The sequence below is a fragment of the Meleagris gallopavo genome, chromosome 2 (assembly GCF_905368555.1).
Source record: "Meleagris gallopavo chromosome 2, MGAL_WU_HG_1.1, whole genome shotgun sequence".
NCBI classification, from domain to species: Eukaryota; Metazoa; Chordata; class Aves; order Galliformes; family Phasianidae; genus Meleagris; species Meleagris gallopavo.
Genome location: NC_139405.1, coordinates 33,662,050 through 33,680,937, shown reverse-complemented (window position 1 = coordinate 33,680,937; position 18,888 = coordinate 33,662,050). Strand labels below are relative to the sequence as shown.

Genomic DNA, 18,888 nt, shown 5'->3' with positions numbered 1-18,888 from the left:
CTTGCTCCTCAAGCTAACAGGTAGCGCTGTGTGCAGCAGTGAGCAGCCTTTCTGACCCCAACAAATTGTCATGCTCTGTTGGCCAAAATGTTTGCCTAGCTGTGTGGGGCATGCATAACACAGGGTCGTGTCGGTTGGATGGACATGTGCTTGTTGCTTGCACTGAGATGAGAGCTGAGGTGGCTGCTGCCCTGCCCTCTCTGCAGGGGCTGTCACCACTGGTAGCTCTTCAGCATATGTCACCTCTGCTGATGGCACTGGCAGCAGCTGAACTGCAGGATCTGAGGCTTTCCAAAAAACACCCCCCTTGTTTAGCCTCTTGAATACAGAAAGGAGAGCCTTGCATTAACTGGCCATGCATGAAAATGGCAGCCTTTGGCAAGGGCCCATACTGCAAACCACTGCTCAACCCTGCAGGGCCATGGGTGCTGGGAGGAAGCAGTGCTGACAGTAAAGATGCTGAGTGGTGGGAAGAGATCCCAGTGCACTTGCTGGATGTCTCCTTGCTGTGCTCAGGCCATCATCTCCCCAGTTAGCCCCCACAGGGACTGGTGTGAAGGTGGCTTCTGGATCCTGTCCTCAGAAGATGGAGATGAAACAAGTCCTCACTATATTTTCTTGCTGTGGAAGAAAGGATACCTATTCCCCTGTCACTGCCCTATAGCACCAGATGTTGGCCAGCCACTCTCCATGCTGTCTGTACCCAGGATGAGCAGCCTAGGAGAGGCAGGCAGGCTCCTCAGCTCCCCCAGGGGCTATTCAGCAGTGGCTATGACTGTTGTTTTCCCATTGAAAGCAAAGAAATGTCTTCAGTGAGATAAGTCAAGCCAAACTTGTACCTGCAATGCTTCCAGATAGGAGAGCCAAACAAGAAAAGGCACAGAAGGAGGAAGGCTTTTTCTTTCCCTTTGTGAGTGTACTTTGGTGCAGGTTAGAGCAGAGCCTTGTCACATGCAAAGTCTTTAAATTATTTAAAATCTGTATCAATGTTGGTTTTAACTGGATCTTTTTTTCTCCTCTAAATAACAGTCTGTTTACTGTTCAGGTTTTCCTAACCACTGGCATTGTTGGTTTTGGGGGAATCTGGCTTTAACTTCAGCATACAGTTGCAGAGCCTAATTAGCTCCCTAGATTAATTGAGCTTCTGTTTTTCAGCTGAGAATTTATGAGGAGCTGGCACTGTAATGAGACAGAGCAGTAGGATCCTTTTTATCTTTGTGCTTTGTTTGCATGTTTTTAATGGTTCCTTGTGAATGAAGTTTGGCTCTGTGCTTGGAGTTGGAGATGGAGTCCATTTTAAGTGCTGTTCTCTCTCTGACACTGCCAGTGGTCTCTGGAGAGCTGCCTTGCAGGCCTTCCCCTGCTGCCCACTCCTTAGATGTGCTCTGGTTGTGGTGTCAAAGACATTCACATCTCTAAGCTCTCATCTGAGAAGCGTGTTGACCTGTAAATAAGGGGTTATGTCTTTGTTCAGTATTCCCAAAGTGAGAAGTTCTTCTGTACTAAACCACAGACATTCATGTTGCTGTGGTGAAGACTGTGAGGAACTTCTTTCTCACATTGGATTAATTATTTAATTGAAGCCCGTACTGGTTCAGCTCTACTGCTGGCACAAGACAGAAATGAGAAGGCAGTGGGGCCATCTTTCTCTGTGCTTCCTTGGGGCTGATACAGAGATGTGCAGCTCAGACCTGGGCTGAAAGTATCAGAAAATGTGAGTTCTTTAATTCGCACAGGTAAAAGAGGAGCAACTTTTGTGATAGTAACTGCTTTATTGTGAGATAGGTCTAGTGTAGGACTAAAAATGAACTGCTGAGAGTAGTCAGCAGAACCTCTACACTGGGGTACTTCTATGTCATTTTTCGGTAACAAGCTACTTCTTGCCTGTTTCTTGAAGCTCTGGGAGCAACTTCTATACAAGTCCGTTTACGGTCAGAGGGACAGTCATTTTAAGATGTTAGAGCAGCTGGAGTGTTTGGATGATCTTTTTATTAGTTTTCAGTCTTTGGTAAAAGGAAAGAAAAGATGCTGTCTTGTGCATCTATCTCATGCACAAGGATTGTTCTGCAACATGAAATTTCCACCAAGAGCTTTCTCAGTCGCCTTGGCCTCACTCTGCTTGTGCCTACACACACTCCTCTTATTTCCTCATTCCTACTATCAAAATTATTAACAGAAAGGAAGGATGTAGCTAAGCAAACAATACTGGTTCTTCCTGAATTCAGTCATTAGTAACATACCATTTTGGTTTTGTATCTTTTAAGCTGTGAACTGTCCTCTTTAGAGATTATTTCTGTGCAATCAGAGCCAAAAGCAAATGGAGTATTTATGTGGTTCTCTCATTATGCAAGCATTTATTACTATGAACAAAGCACTGCATTAGCACAAGGGAGCAGAGTTAAGACATTATGATCAAAACTAACTGCCATACTTCCAGAGATTTTTCCTTTGACATACCTCTATAAATAATTAGATTACAAGACACCTGAGGGCATACATCGTCTTATCCTGTAACAATAACACCTTGAGAGAGTTGACAACATTTTTCTTTTGGCCAAGTGCCTAGGAAGACACCAAGGTGTACGATTAATAGAGAGCTCGAGCACACACCCTTGTATGTCCCAATGCTTATTCATAATATTGCATTCTACCTCTTGAGAGTGTTATGTTTATTCCTGATAGTTCTGCTTTTGCCATTAAATAGCCAAAACCCTTATACTAGTGGGGTGAGATGAAGGGGAAGACGAGGAAAATATTTTCTTTAAGGTAGTTGAAAAAGAAAAAAAAAAAAGAATCTAGTGAAGTGTATAATAGGATTGGTTAAATAACTCCACAGCAAAATCGGGATTCCAAGACTTGAGCTGGATCTTCCTTTCCAGCAATCCCTCCATTTGTGGAAAAGCCCTGTACTTGTCACTCCCATGCAAAGAAAGAGATACTGGGCAATGCAAATTCCTTCAAATTTGCTGAGCATAACATTTTCTTCCTGCTTCATTTCCATTCATGAATTCTATTTTGAAGCCCTAAACAAAAGCAATTATCGTTTGCCTCTGCTCTGTGGAGCACATTTGGAACACATTACCAACACGGACTCTTCATGTCATGCAGTGGAAGGATGTCAGAAGGCTCTGTCCAAGCTGTGCCCCCTCATCCAGCCTGCACACATGCAGAGTAGTGCAGTGAGCATGCCAAATTATGTGGGGTTTATAGGGTGCCTTCGATGGGTATCAGTGAGAAGATGAGGGGATGAAAGTGGAGATAGGGACCCTGATGGTTATACAGCACCAGTGAAGGACATTAATAGGAGCAAGAGTTGAGGAAAGAGAAAATCAGTGCTGGGAGAGGAGCTAGTAATGATGCTGGACACTGGCAAAGACAGGTGCAGGTAGTTAGGCCAAAGTAGGATAAAATGGAGCAGTGCTGGGCTACTTCAGTAGGGAGCTCAGGGTGAAAATCATAGTGTGGGACTTAGACTGAAGAAGGATGAATCAGGGAAGCCCCAGGAAAATGCTGATAGGAGGGAAAAGGATTGTCTGATGACAAAAAGGCAAAAAGGATGTGAGTACGTGAGAGCAAAATTCTGTAGCGCAGGAAAGGATTGCAGTACTCCGGAACTTCACCATCCCTCACCAACAGCAAATGCTAGCAATACTTCAAGGTAAATTGTGAGCCACCTCCTCCTGCTCTATTGCTTGTCTCTACAAAAGTGGCAGCTGGTTGGCTAGTTCAGCACTTGAGGCTTTTTAATACACCAGAAGGCTCTGAGCCTGTTGATATCTCAGTGAAGTGTAGACATAAATCCACATAAAATTACATAAAATATATAAGAACATTGAGGTTGTGAAATTAAGTACTACAGTGGCAGGAAATGCCAGAAATAAGGTTGTGTTAGCAGACTTACTTTGGCCTCATGAGCTATGCATATGAGTTTTGTTTTTTTTTTGCAGGACACTTCCCTGTAAAATTAGCATCTTATAAAGGCAAATGAAGGACCTGCTTTGGAGATGAGTCAAGACAGTACTGGGGTGTGGTTGTCATCAATAAACTCCACCCTGACTTGTAACTGGAGCTGGAAGGCGTACAGAAATTGGAAGTGTGGAAGAGAAGGGGGAGGTATTACAATGGGAGCTGGTACTGCCATCAGAACTGGTTCTGCTAATGCATTCCTAGTGTTTGTAGGTGGACTGTTAACTGTTTTTGGTTTGCTGAGTGACCAGACTGAGAACCAGCTTTCTCATTTTCTCTGCACCAGAAGTCAAAGGAAGATGTACACTGAATATGAAAGACTGTATAATGCTCAATACTCTGAAAGATCAGTGCTTCAAACCGAACACCTATACTTAGTGCAGCAGGTGTTAACAGGGGATTATATACTTCTCCTCAGAGGCATTCACCAGAAATTGTATTGATGAGCTCCACAAGAAAGAAAAAGGAAAGGCCTTTGAAGAAATAAATCATTCTGGTTACAGATCTGCATTTGTTTAGTCCTAACAGTAGGCAAAGCACAAGTCCACACATTAAAAGAGAGAGATTAAATGAAAGACTGAATGATTTCTTGTTCAGTGAGCACTGTTTATCCTGTGCAGGGATTGAGGCAGGGGTCTACTGGAAGATTGGTATCCAGTTGTGAAATTAAAAGACATAGTCTTAATGCACACAGACAAGTGGGATTTAGGCATTGTCCAAACAAACCTGTCATGATCTTGAGTATTTCATTCTTCTGATATACAATTCTATTTTGTTTGAATCTGAGTATAATTAATCAATTGTGAAGAAGGAAAATACAAATATATTTATGTGGAGCTTTGAGGTATATGTTTTTTTTTTCTTCTTGTTGAGCAGGCGAAAATACTAATTTACATTGATCCCCAGTTTGCATGGCTGTCTCAGAAGACAAGAAATAGAAAACACTGTGCACACTGCAGCACATATCTCTTTTTAGGAGATTTAATGTCTTTTAGGGATCCTTAATAGTAGCTATTGAGAGACACAGAAGACAGTAATATGGGTCTTCAAGGGTCTGCTGTAAAGTGAGAGGGTGAGGATAAGAGAGTAGCCTGGAGAAGAGACAACTTCCCCTCGTCCTTTCAGCACAGACAGCTGCTACTTCATGGGATGAAGTGAACCTTTCTGCCTGGCATCTGCACAGTTCTTCCTTTCTTTCTTCTTTGTACCATAACTACTGACACTCTTTTTAGAGATGTGAGTGTAGCTTTCTTTCCCCAGGGCTCCTGCCTCTGGATTTTTCCAAAGATAAAGCTTTGTGTAGTTTATTTTGGAGTTTAGTCTGTGTGGAACATAGGAAATAGTTAGCAGTGTTTTAGTGTAGCCATGGTGATATAAGGACACCATGGCTAGGAAGGGTTTACAAGTAGGGGCAATGTATTTTGCTTGACTAAATGCTGCAGGTAGAAAAATCAAATAACCTTTAAATACTGAAAAGGCTGCAGAATGGGTTTGCGGACATAAAGGCTTTGGCATATGAGGTGCGGCATTTTTCTGTCCTCGCCTTCAGGCGCTGTTCTCTGTGTTTTTTATTCCTAAACTCACAAGGAATTACAATAAATTTCCTAAACTATAAAAACATTAGTGGATGAGATAGAACTACATTTAAGAAGAAGAAAGATGTATAAAATGGGGTCGGTGTGCTGCTCTGGCATATCACTTCATTTCTCTTAGTGCAGAACACAATTGGATCATTTCTATTTGTAATGCATCCCTGAAGATCTCCTATTTGCTACAAAGAAATTGGTGCATGAGCAACATGCACCCAGAAACAGCAGCTCTTCTATGTTTCCTATGCCTAAGTTTGTTTTGCATGGGCAGAAGATAAAAAAAATGTTCTTCCCTCTCAAAGCTCTTTTAGTCCAGACCTTCCCTTTGTAAAGCTTGTGGCTCCACAGGAAATTTTGCTTTTGCAAGTACCAGCTCACAAATGACCTAATGAAATAATTTTCTTTTTCATGCAGAAATGCCATGTCAGCACTCGCAAGAGCAAGGCATTTACTTCATGTCTCACACTGTATGACAAGCTAATTTCAATGAGATATCCAAAATATCAATAATTTTATTTGCTGAGGCTAGAATGAGTTAAAAATTAATAGTTACTAAGCCGCACATCTGTATTATTATGTTCCCTTTGACTTTTAGTCTTTCCTTAGGAGTCAGGAGGGGCTATAGTGAGACATCAGTGAACCATGAGCAGGTGAATGTTTTAAGACAATGTCTAAAACTGTCAAAAATATATGATCATTAAAATTTTCCTCCTTGTTTTATTCCTCAATGTATAATACTGACAGGAGGCAAGTTATTTTGTGTATATCCAAAGTTACACTGATAGTCCAGATACAGGCAGTATTGAAGGAAACTCTGACATTAGAAATCAGTATTGGCTGGACTTTTTTGCTGCTAATTTTCTTGCTTTAATTCTTAAAAAAAATCCATCCTTTAGTTTCTTTCTAATAGATGTCACAGCATTTGAATTACAGAATAAGAATTTCCTCGGTATCATCTATCTTCTCGCACGCATGTATTTCAATGCAAGGCAGATGGGACAGATTATTTCATATTCATAATGCATATAGCTTTAGGAGAGCTGCACCGCAGTGTGCTGATGGGTTATGGCTGCATGGGTTATGTATTCTCAGGAGATCTACATGTTCAGAATGCATTCTTTTGCCCTTTCCCCCGTCGACTCCTGTTTTGCTGTGATAGAAGCACTAGCAAATGAAAGGCTTGTTATTGATTTCTGTACAGATGTTTATAATTTCCATGTAACTCTGCATCGGAGTGGCAGCAACTGATGTACAAAATTTGACATCTTAATTATTCCTTGATGGAAAGGAGGGCCACTAACCTGAGGTACAGCAGCCTATTAACTCGGGATCTGTGGATTCAAAGCAGCCTTAGGTCACAAGAGAAATGAGTGAGGCTGTCTCATTGTAGTCTTTGTGGATGTTTGCTTGCTTCTCAAAGCTGCCAGATTGTCTTCAGTGTGTCTGGAGCAGAAGGAAGCAAAAATTGTGAAATAGAAAATATTTTCCATCTAGTATTGCTAGCCTAGCTGAAATCACAAGTACTATAAAGCTCAGCAGTAGCACATTTTATGAGCCAGCATCAGCTCACTGCAGTGTGGCTCTCCTAGAGCTATATGCCCCACCTAGATGCTAAATGCAACAAAATATGCAATCCCAAATGCTGTGATTTACCCAATTAAAAAGAGAGATTCAAGAAGTCTGATGTTTGTCTAGCAGTCCTATCCAGTGGATATAGGTTAATTTCCCACAGGTTGCAGCTTTATGCAGAATTCCCATGAGCTGGGAATGTTAAATGCAAGACTAAGGGCAAACATGCACCATAAATATTAGCAGAGATTGAACAGTGACCCACAAAAATCTAATCCCAAGCCATTGATAGTATTGCTGTCGGGAAGAAATTGCTGTATGCAGTTTATCAAGCACAAGTAAATATCAGGCTGTTGTCTTTGCTTTGAGCCATGTGTAACTATTATCCATAACCTTAAGTGCAGGAGAGGCTCTCTTCAAGAAGATACCATTTCCCAACTGGTCAGCTATTTTATTTGTGCTCCTCATGGTTAAAGATCCCTTAAATGTATATATTGTGCATTTTTGACTACAGGATTAGATGAATACCACACAAAAGTGGTATTACATATGCATCATCATGCTATTAGAATTGTTGTGCTTGGCGATTCCAATTCTTAGTCTAGTCACAGACAGCCCCACAGTAAGGCATCAGCATTTCAAAAACTATCCTGTTCTGAACAGTAGAGTAAACTGCAAGAACAGAAAATTTAATTCCCACTTCAGCAGAAGAAAAGATCTAATATGAAAGAACAGTTGTGAGAAGTCTTAAGGCTTGACTGGCTTGTATTTCACCAATATAATCCAAAGTTATTTTATTGATTTAAGTAGCAGCATTATTGAATTACACAGGGCCCCAGAAGGCAACAGAACCTTTGGGTCCTCTAATCTAATCCACTACACTCTTGCCTACTGGAGCTCGTTCAGAGTCTGCTTGTACACTGGAAAAGGGTAGCACTTTGCCATCTTCTGCAGTAACTCCTTAGTCTGCAATGCTGGTCTGCTGTTCTGTATTCACCAGTGGTAACAGTGCTGAAGGAATGAGACCAGATGAAGACATAGAAGGGGAACTGGGAACATAAAAGAATTTTAAGTTGTAGTCCAGAGTCTTCCAGCAAGCTCAGCTGCAGATACAGGATAGTGCAAATCTGTGGAACAGAACTAATTAGAATTCCATTAAAAAAAAGGAGAAAAAATTTTGCTGAGACACAAGTCACATCATGATGGTCAAAGTGAAACCTCGCTGGCTAATGCAGCCTTAATTCATTTTATTTTGCAGAGACAGCAAGCTCACCATGTTGCTTCGAGAGTCCCTGGGGAATATGAACTGCCGCACCACAATGATAGCTCACATTTCAGCCACTGCGGGGAACTACGCTGAGACGCTGTCCACCATCCAGATTGCATCCAGAGTCCTCAGGATGAAGAAAAAGAAAACTAAGGTAAGACACGTATAACTTCCTTCTTATAGTGCTGGAAGAGGAAGCAGGAAGGACCCCAAAAGGTCCTTGATGGGGCAGCAAGACATATAGCAAAATCAGGAACCAATTCCAAAGTGCAAAGGTTGTATGTACCTTGTCCTAGGTGAGTGGCTCAGAGCACATAGCAGAGACAGGGGAATGTAAATGCTTCAGCATCAAATAGAGGAGCGCTTTCAAACATATATGTCTTAACAGGTTTTTAAGCTGGCCTCATTTATTGATATAGGTGAGAGTGTAAATCTTCAGTTATGTTCTTAGTGCTAATGAAATAATAAGGAATGAAACCACTGTACAGTAAATTGGGTTTAATGAAGAGTTAGATTCTCTGTGCTTCTCACAGAGAGTAGAAGCAAAATGAATGCAAAACATTGTGTCCATTGCCTGCACTGATGCCCCGTTTATTCTGACTGCCTTTAAATATGAGTGATAGATTTTCCAAGAAGTAAAGTGATGGTGGGCTATATCTAATTCCATGCTTATGGAGTCCTGGTTCCTTCTGTATAGCTTGCAACGTGAACTGCGTACAACCAGTGAATGTTTGATTTAAACTGACAGTCTATGGATTGAAAAAAACTTTGAAGAGAGACAACTGAAGGGATTAATTCCACACACCATTACAGCAATGTGTCCCTGTGAAGGGATTCATTTCACACACCATCCCTGCGGTGTGTACTGAAGGACTCCCTTAAACATATTATACAACTTCACACATTGGCATTATGACCAAAAGGGACTATCTTTATTTTCTGTGCTTTATTTCTGTAATGAGTTTTCTTGTTCCTGTTCACACACAAAAATAGGAATGCCTTTGGCAAATAATCAGTTTATTTGGTTGGTCTAAATTAGGTGAGCACTCCTGATCTATTTATTCAGTACATTATTTTTTTGGAAACCTCATGACTGACTGTGGCACATTTAGAATTGGGGCATTGGGTACTCTGTTGAACACTGCTGTTTGTTTGCTGTAAGACTGGATATAAGGATCTTCAGAGTTCTGTGTCTTTGTTTAGAGATTTCCCAGTTTAGATATATCATTTTTTGTGTATGCATACAGTTTGTGCAAGGAGCTGTTTGCAATTCTGAGATATCATGATCTCTGTCTCTCTGATGTTGCAGTACACATCGAGTTCTTCTGGAGGAGAGAGCTCTTGTGAGGAGGGTAGGATGCGTCGGCCAACCCAGCTGAGACCTTTCCATTCTAGAAACACCGTTGACCCAGACTTCCCTATTTTGCATTTATCAAGTGATCCTGATTATTCATCCAGCAGTGAGCAGTCCTGTGACACAGTGATTTATGTTGGCCCCAATGGCACTGCCCTTTCTGATAAGGAACTGACAGATAACGAAGGTCCCCCTGACTTTGTTCCTATAGTTCCTGCACTGCAGAAGACCAAAAATGAGGGCAGGCTGGAAGAATGTAGTGAATCAGGGCCCAGCACGTCTGAAAGAGATTGCCTGAAGTGCAACACCTTTGCAGAGCTCCAGGAGAGGTTGGATTGTATAGATGGCAGTGAAGAGACCAACAAATTTCCCTTTGAAGAGATGCCTGCTCAATTTAGCTCAGACCAGATGTCTAAGTGCTCTGTCTCAAGCCAACTCGCAGAGCTTAGTCACTTACCAGAGTCAGATAAGGAAGATACGATGCCAGAATGTCAGCATCCTGATAGAGAAGCCAAGGAAAATATAAATGCAACCCCCAGCAAAACTAAGAGAAATCACTCCCCCATTCCTTCTGGAGGTCTTACTAATATTTCTACTCCTCCTTCTCCCAGGAGTGTAACAGGCAGCTCTAGTAAAGAGCTTAGCTCTTGCCAGTTAGCACACAGCACCAGCTTGCAGAGCAGCAGAGAAGGTCTCAACACCTGTGGCTTTGTGGAAGGGAAACCAAGGCCAATGGGTTCACCCCGGCTTGGCATTGCGAGCCTCTCCAAGACATCTGAGTACAAGCCACCAACTTCTCCTTCCCAGAGGTGCAAAGTCTATACACAAAAAGGAGTTCTTCCCAGCACCACACCCCCACCAGCTTCCCTGAGTAAGGACAATGAGATGACATCTACTGAATCTTTGTTACAGCCAGAAATACGAACTCCACCTGCAGGAATGAGCCCTCAGATCATGAAGAAGTCAGTGTCTTCCAGCAATGGGGATTTTGAAGAGACCATGCTCAATGAAGACCAGCAACAAAACCATTCTCCTGAATCTAAGAAGGAGATTCTAAGCACTACTATGGTGACTGTGCAGCAGCCACTGGAACTGAATGGGGAGGACGAGCTGGTGTTCACCCTTGTAGAAGAGCTAACCATTAGTGGGGTCCTTGACAATGGGCGCCCAACCAGTATCATCAGTTTTAACAGTGACTGCTCTGTGCAGGCTTTGGCCTCTGGGTCTAGGCCAGTCAGTATTATCAGCAGCATATCTGAAGATCTTGAATGTTACTCCAGTGCAGCTCCTGTGTCTGAGGTCAGCATCACACAGTTCCTTCCACTTCCAAAGCTGGGCCTGGATGACAAGTCCCAGGATGATGGCAGCAGACGCTCATCTATCAGCTCATGGTTGAGTGAAATGAGCACAGGAAGTGACGGTGAACAGTCATGCCACAGTTTCATTGCCCAGGCATGCTATGGGCATGGAGAAGCAATGGCAGAACCTCCTGTCTCTGAGTTTGCAAGCACCATACAAAGCGCCAGCATGATTTGTGTAGGTGACAAACAGAAGCCAGTGACCGACAACATGCTTATATTGTCAGAAATGGGGGAGCAAGCTTTCAGCAAAGTGCCACCCATCAAAGGCTGTAAAATATCAGCTCTAGGGAAAACTACTGTCACAATTAAAAACACTGCAAGCCTCAACAGCTGTGAGGGCTACTTCCCAATGAAGACAAACATTACTGTTTATCCATGTATTGCTGTTAATTCCTTCAAAGCGCAAGACACTGATGATGCTGTATCGGCAGTAAATGCGGACCCAAAGGTTGCTCATCCCCATGAGGGGAAAGAACCCAATGCTAAAAAAGATATCAAATTTGAAGATCCTTGGCTGAAGAGACAGGATGATGTAAAAAATGACAGCTCTGGGAGCAGTGATGGGTCAAGGTGTGACATGACCACAGTTTCAGCCAAATCTGAGCAGAGCACAAAGCAGTCTCCAGCAGACAGATTTAGCAGCAGCAGCAGCAGCGGGGATGCCTCTGTCTCCCCAGGATGTGATAGTCTGAAGAGGATTGTGGATGGGTGTGAGATGGCAGCATCTGGCTCTGCAATCCAGAGTCCCGTTCATTCCAGTGATGGCTTGAAGGGTGGCAGCCTCCCTCGAGGGCTGCCTCCAAAGGCAAGCAAGCCAGAGGAGTCTGATAGTCACTTCCATTCTACTGCCTCTGACAGCAATGGAGTTGTTTCTCCTGCCCACACCCAATTTTCTAAGGCCAGCCTAGACAAAAAAATGGCCTCTCCCAAACATTGTGTCCTCACTCGCCCCAAAGGGACACCTCCTCTGCCTCCAGTGAGAAAGTCAAGTTTGGATCAGAAGAACAGAGCCAGCCCCCAGCACAGTGCTACCAGCAGCACCACCAGCAGTCCCTCTGGCCAGCCCACGCCTTTCCAGGCCAGCTTCCCCGAGGAGCTGAATGCCAAACCAAAGGGCCCTGGCATTGACAACAGCAGCAACAACAGCAGCAGCAAGCTGTTCAGTGCCAAGCTGGAGCAGCTCGCCAGCAGGACCAACTCCCTTGGAAGGTCCACAGGAAGTCACTATGAGTGTCTGTCACTGGAGAGAGCAGAAAGCCTGTCCTCTATGAACTCCAAAATGAACCCTGGCAAAGACACCACCATGCCTAGGACTGGAAGAAGCGTCAGCCGCAGTGTCATGTCCTCACCAACCAACTCAGCTCTCTCCCAGTCTGCAGGAGCCTCGCCAAAAGCCGGACAGTCAAAGATCTCTGCAGTCAGCAAGCTCCTGTTGGCAAGTCCCAAGGCCCGAAGCCTGTCTGCCTCTGCTACAAAAACACTCAGCTTTTCAACCAAGTCTCTGCCTCAGTCTGTTGGGCAGAGTTCCAGTTTGCCTCCAAGTGGGAAGAATATGTCCTGGTCAACACAGTCCCTCAGCAGAAACCGAGGCTCTAGCCTTGCTTCTAAGTTGCCTCTTCGGGCTGTCAATGGACGGATTTCAGAGCTGCTCCAAGGCAGTGCCAGCTCGAGAGGCTTGCAGCTCCGAGGAAACGTAGAAGCAGATGAGCGTGGTGGCCTTCACGGAGAGGAAAAGCCAGCAGTTCATGTGCTGCCATCTCCTTACAGCAAGATCACTCCTCCCCGGAAACCTCATCGCTGCAGCAGTGGTCATGGGAGTGACAACAGCAGTGTCCTGAGCGGGGAGCTGCCCCCCGCCATGGGGAAGACTGCCCTGTTCTACCACAGCGGCGGCAGCAGCGGCTATGAGAGCATGATGAGAGACAGCGAGGCAACAGGGAGCGCCTCTTCTGCACAAGATTCCATGAGCGAGAACAGCAGCTCAGCCAGCGGCAGGTGCCGGAGTCTCAAAACACCGAAGAAACGATCAACCACGGGTAAGCTTGAAGTGATGTGAAAGGGGAAAACAGACCAAAGCAGCTAACTGCTTCATGGTGGGGAGGCCTTTCCTGAAGACAGGCTAGTAGATCAGTGCCAGCTGTGTTTGCAGCAGAGATGAGAGGCCCAGGTAAGTGCACAAATGTCAGTGTTTGCATTGCATATGCAGTTGAGCCTACCACTCATTTCACTTAGGTTTATTTCACATTAACAGAACGCTTATCTCTGCAGTTATTTCACGTTGCTAGTTGCAATTAAGTATTTATTTATACAAATATTCTTCTGATTTGATTCCAAAAAGATGCCTTTATGAGGTGATGAAATGTAATTGTTACCCTCAAGCACTTTGGACAAAGACTCCTCTCTTGGTACACGTGTGGTTCAGAAACACAAGGCCAGAGTCCTGCTCAACAGCAGCTAAGTGCTCCCTTTTGCTCCTTGTGCCCTATGAATGCCCAAAAGGTGCAAGATGCCCTGCCGCTGGATCTGTCACTTCTTTCTTCCCACCCATTTAAGAAGATGGAACAAAGTTATGCCCATGCTGTTGAAAGATCATATCCTGCCGCTGAGTCTGTTGGGTTTTAACTTTTGAGTTACAAGTCCTTCCTCTCCAAGTAATTTTATTATTAATAAGTTATACTAGTAATATTATAAATATGGGCACTGTTGCTTTAAAGTACTTGCAAGTCTGAGAGCAGTTACTCATCACAGAGAGGATCAGAATCCCCAGTAGCTTTCTTACTACATTTTTTAATCAGATAGCAAGAGCCTCTTGGTCCATGCCAGGAGTCCATGGTGTTGCAGCTTGTACTTCTCACCAGGACAATAGTGTTTCATAGGTTTGCAGGAAAGGGATGAGGAACATCCATCAGCTGTTCACCCCACTTTTTTTCTGAGTTCTGTTTTCCCAACCAGAAGCGTAAATTCTGCCTAACCAACTTCCTTTTTAAAAAAATGCATATAGATACTGGAACGGGTATATACCAGTATTTAAAATATCAGTGGCTGCATATTCTGCAGTAGCTCTGGCTGCAGAAATGTGTAATTCTCATAGAGTTCCTAATTCACAAGCCATTCTCACTTGCTGGGTTACTTACCTCTGGGATTCATTTAGAATGAATGAAATGAGTGAGGCATTACCTTCTCTTTTCTTAAGCTTTTGCTGCAGTAGCAGGAAGAACATGTGCAACACAGATGTGAACACAACGAACAACATAATTAAAACTATATTCAGAAGTACATGTCTGATAATACCTGTTTGAGGATACATCTGAAAGTCACTCTACATTGTGCAAAGCAAAGGCCAAGTGATGAAATAATCTTCCTGATGTTAACTCTGCATCCTATGAGAAAGACTCTGTTCTATCCTTTCTGCATATGTGGCAATAACTTAATTTTCCTCTTTCTAATGAGCTGCTCTTCTAACAGCTCCTTTCAAATATAAACTTCTTAATGGTAACTTGCAAGAAAAAGAAGGATGATTTTGTATATTGTGGAAAAGGAATCCAAAGCTGACCACACAGAATGCTGGGAGTGTACTGTCAACTGACTGTGTGCTGTGGAGAAGTTGCCCATATGATACGGACTTTTTCCATAGGACATTTGCTTTTCTTTGGATTCTGTGGCAAAAATTGAGTCTTTTGCTTTCCCATTGCTTTGATAGTGAGACAGTTAAAGGCATCCAGTAACCATTCTTGAGAGAAATCCATCTGCAGTAGGCTCTGTAAGGGTCACTTTCCCTTTCTTTAGCTTATGCCACAGATGGTGATTTTCAACAAAATTTGAACCAGGAATAGATGCAAAAAAATAACAATTTCTGTGAAAGCAGAGCAGCTCTGCAAGTGAGGGAAAGCATAGAAAACTGCAGTGTAGATTCGTCCATATCAAACACAAGACTATCCCCCCTCCCTTGGATCTAGCCAGCTTTGATCCTACCTGGCCGAACAGTGGTGGTGATTTGTCATGCAGTGCAGGTATGTAACGGTAGTCAAGCAGGAAGCTTTCCTTAGCAAGGAACGTGGACAATCTCAGCTTTGCCACTTTTTTACTGCTAAGTAAAATCTGACCTTTTTCATTAAGTACAACTTTCTCTCTAACTGACAAATGTATGCATTCAGTCTAATTTCTATTTGGCTTAGTTCCTCTCTCCCTTGTCAGCAATGTTGCAGGTGTTTACCATTGCTGGATTTTAACCTCTGTGATAGAGCTTTTTCTGTGCATAGCCATCCCTGCAAGATGCCTGTTCTGGTAGGCACAGCAAAACGTGGCATGTTGACATCCCTCAAAGTATGTGCAAAGCTTCTCTCTTAATTGAGTCTGTCATCTGATGTGGAGAGTTTGCAAGCATTTTTTTTGTTGTTGTTGTTGTTGTTATTTTGCTTTTGAGAGTGATTCCCTATATTTGCAAGCAATTCCTGTATTGAGTGAGTTGTGTTTCTAAGAGGAACCAGTTCTTTTAATGCAAATGAAAAAAAAAGATATTTATTACTTTCTATATCTGTAGCAGCAAACCACTGCCCAGAAATTCATAATCCTTCACTTTCTTGTAACCCAGCTCCAGTTTGAATTTCATTCTGCAGCAGTAATATCATAATTCTGTTTTGATGTGTTTGATAATAGTATAATTTTTCACATGTCAGCAGATTTATGATGGCATAAAATCGGGATTATTACCTCAATGCAGGAGAACATGAAGGAGGATCTGAGATATAAGGAAGAATAGAGTTGTTTGCAAACATATTTTTATTGCATAATAAACAAAAAAATATGCAAAGGTTTGCAATCTTTTATCCTCCGTAATTTCTCCTGTCTGTAAGTCTGTTCTCATCTGAATGATCTCTCACAAGGAACACTTTTTAATGAAAACGATAGCATACAAAGGTTCTGAGCTCTTGAAAGATGGATATTATTTTAATACATAGTGTCAAGAGCATTGGACCTTTCCTGATTTGCAGTCACAGATCCACTGTGCTGTAATGGATATGGCACTATAGATATGCTCATTTCAGGTCAGGCAACCTTGTCCACTTTATTTATGATTATTATTAGCAGAAATGCTAGCTGTCAGACATGATCATCATGAATCAGCCCAAAGCCCCTTTAAAAGGAGCTATAAAGAGTCTTTAGCAGAATCACCAGCAGCCCTGTCAGATCCCGCAATTACTTTTGAAGTTCTGACACATTGGGGAGACATCATTTTTTTCTTGAGATTAAGATCTTGTCTTTCAATGCTTTTAAGTGCATTATTTTTATGTGTAGGTGCTTCTGTGCTGATTGTCATACATGAAGCATCAGACCTACATTGACAGCTTTTGAAAGATAAAGCTAGATTATATCCTTCAGTGTAGCCCTAGGTTAAATCTTGGGCTCTACATGGGTATGTGTACAATTCACAGACAGCCCAGTGCTGTGTAAACAAAAGTAAAACAAACAAACAAACAAAAAAAACCAACAACAAAACAAAAAACAAAAAAACCTCACACCAATTATTAGCCCATATATTCTTATATCTACTGAAAATCATGTGTATATATCATGAACCACTTAAGCCTTCCCCCTGAAGTAACCTTTTATTTTCATAAACATTTCTGTCTTTGTAGCTTTTAACATTGGTCCTATAATGCAGCATCAGCAGTTACCGACGTAAGTGACCACTTACAGCAAGAACAGAGCTATTTAGCCCTGATAGATCACTGTATATTTCAAAGCTTTGTGCAGCCACCCTTTAATCCACCTTGTGTTGCACATATTACTCTAGACTCCATTTTACAGGTGCAGAAATCAAGGCAGAGGGCTTTACTGACTTACGCAATGCCTCCACTAAGTGACAGTCAGATCCAGGATTAAATTGCAGGCACCTTTGACTCCTAACCTCAACCCTGACTGACTTGGCTGCACATCCTCCCTTGCCCTTTCTGAGCACCAGAGAGGAGGGTTTTATCTGTTATTTTTTGTGGCAGTCCCTCCCCCCTCTCCACTCGGATGCATCTGTGCAACTGTATTTGCTCCCATTTATTTGCTCACTCTGTGAGCGTTTTTTCTGTAGGAAACAATCCGCGTCTCAGCCATTTTCCTGGCTCTGAGTCTCTCTCTCAGGGAGGCAATGCTGTCTTGAGCAGAGCACTGAAGTATTACAGCACAGTCATCACTAGCACCAATTATATATTATTTTTTAATACCTCAGAAATTTCAAGTGCAATGGCCTCATGCTGCTCCATGGAAAGGCAATGACAAGGATGCTTTTATAGCACAAACTCTCTTGTGTCATCAGGAAGTGCATTCAGGCTTAACTCCATTTTAACCAAGCTGTATTTGTACCCTGGGAACACAACAGAGATGAGCAGGAGGCAGGCAGGGCGGTAGGTAAGGACTTGCAAGATCTGTATTGTGTTCCCAATGGTGCTGCTGGTTCGCTCTGTCACCTTGAGCAGCCTGTGTAACGTCTATTGTCTGTAACCAGCTCACAAAACTAGATCATGGCCTTGTGGAAAAGCTCTCAATGCAAAACAGGACTGGGTGCTTTCAGCCATACAGCTTTGCTGCTGCTTCCAGGTGTGTGATCCCATCAGCTCTAAGCTAGCAGCTGTGCAAGAGCCCAGGTTTTAATTAGGTTTACTCAGCATAGCCAGGCCATTTGCATTCCCATGCAATGTGCTCAGATGCCTTGCTTGTGCCTTTTGCCCTGTCTTGAAGAGGATTTGGGACTGCCAGATCTGCCGGAAGGCATCTCCTGGGGATGAAAGAAGGGGAGGGGCTCTGAGACAAGGTGCTAGAAGATAAAGCTTTCAGAGGAAAATATAGGGATGTTCCCGAGGTTGTTTGCTTTGTTGTTCCTTTTGGGAGCAGGCTCAGGTGCCTGAGAGAGCCCCAGTACATGTGACATGTGGTGAGGCACAGGGGCTGTTGTTGTCATTGCCTGCAGCACTCTGCTGAGCCCAGAGCCTCCTCTGCCTGGGAGATTCTCTCCTTTAATTTCTGTGCTCTCCAGTTGAGGTTTGTCGGAGCTGAGCCTGAGTCTGACTGATGGCAGCAGGGTAAAGCAGGGCTGTGCTCTGTGTCCAGGCAATCTGGGAGAGCAGCCGGCATGCAGTGCAACGTGGCAGTGAAGGTCAAAGACATGGGAGGAAGAGGTGGTTTGTGTGGGAAGGAGGCACTGCCAAAAAAAAGTCAAGGCCCAGAGGAGAGAGTTCTTGTAAAGGGCTTCTGTGTGGGGTTGCTCTTGGCCACTTTAGCCTTTCTGAACACTGGAAGCAGAGCACCGGGAAACAAAAAATTAAGGGACGCTGTTGTTAAGGCTTGGTAAGGCCAAGTCTGAACAAGACTGGGGAAAGCCAAGGTCTCCAAATGCTGGCTTCCTGATGTTTGAATGTGTGCCCTGAGCTGCAGTTAGTTGTATTTCCTGGCATCTGCAGGACCGTGCTCCTACCTGTCCGGGATAGGATTTGCCTCTGTGTGTGTGTCTGTGCTTTAATCTTCTTTGCACAGGTAACCTGTCTGCCTGTAGATAATTAAAGTTTCTTGCTGCAGCAGTTTATTGCTTTTGCAGTAAAGTTTCATGACTCCTTGCGGCTCTTTTGCAGTTCTGAGTTTTGCTACCAAAGTAGAACAAATTGCTACATGATTTTAAACACTTTCATAAAAAGACAGATTGTTAAGACATGCCAATAATTATCTGCAATTAGAATGCCTGTTTTGGTCTTGCCTCTGTGCTCTGGATTTCACTGCTGGATTGGTTTTAAAGATGGA

At 43.2% G+C, this 18,888-nt stretch overlaps 1 protein-coding gene across 1 annotated transcript in view; it reads left to right on the top strand.

The window, feature by feature from the left end:
• Window positions 1-18,888, top strand: part of KIF26B (kinesin family member 26B) — a 279,410-nt gene that overhangs the window by 244,952 nt on the left and 15,570 nt on the right. Inside the window, exons 11-12 of the mRNA XM_085219592.1 lie at window positions 8,383-8,545; window positions 9,701-13,142. Of these exons, the coding sequence (XP_085075718.1) occupies window positions 8,383-8,545; window positions 9,701-13,142 (3,605 nt within the window). The remainder of the gene's footprint in view (window positions 1-8,382; window positions 8,546-9,700; window positions 13,143-18,888) is intronic.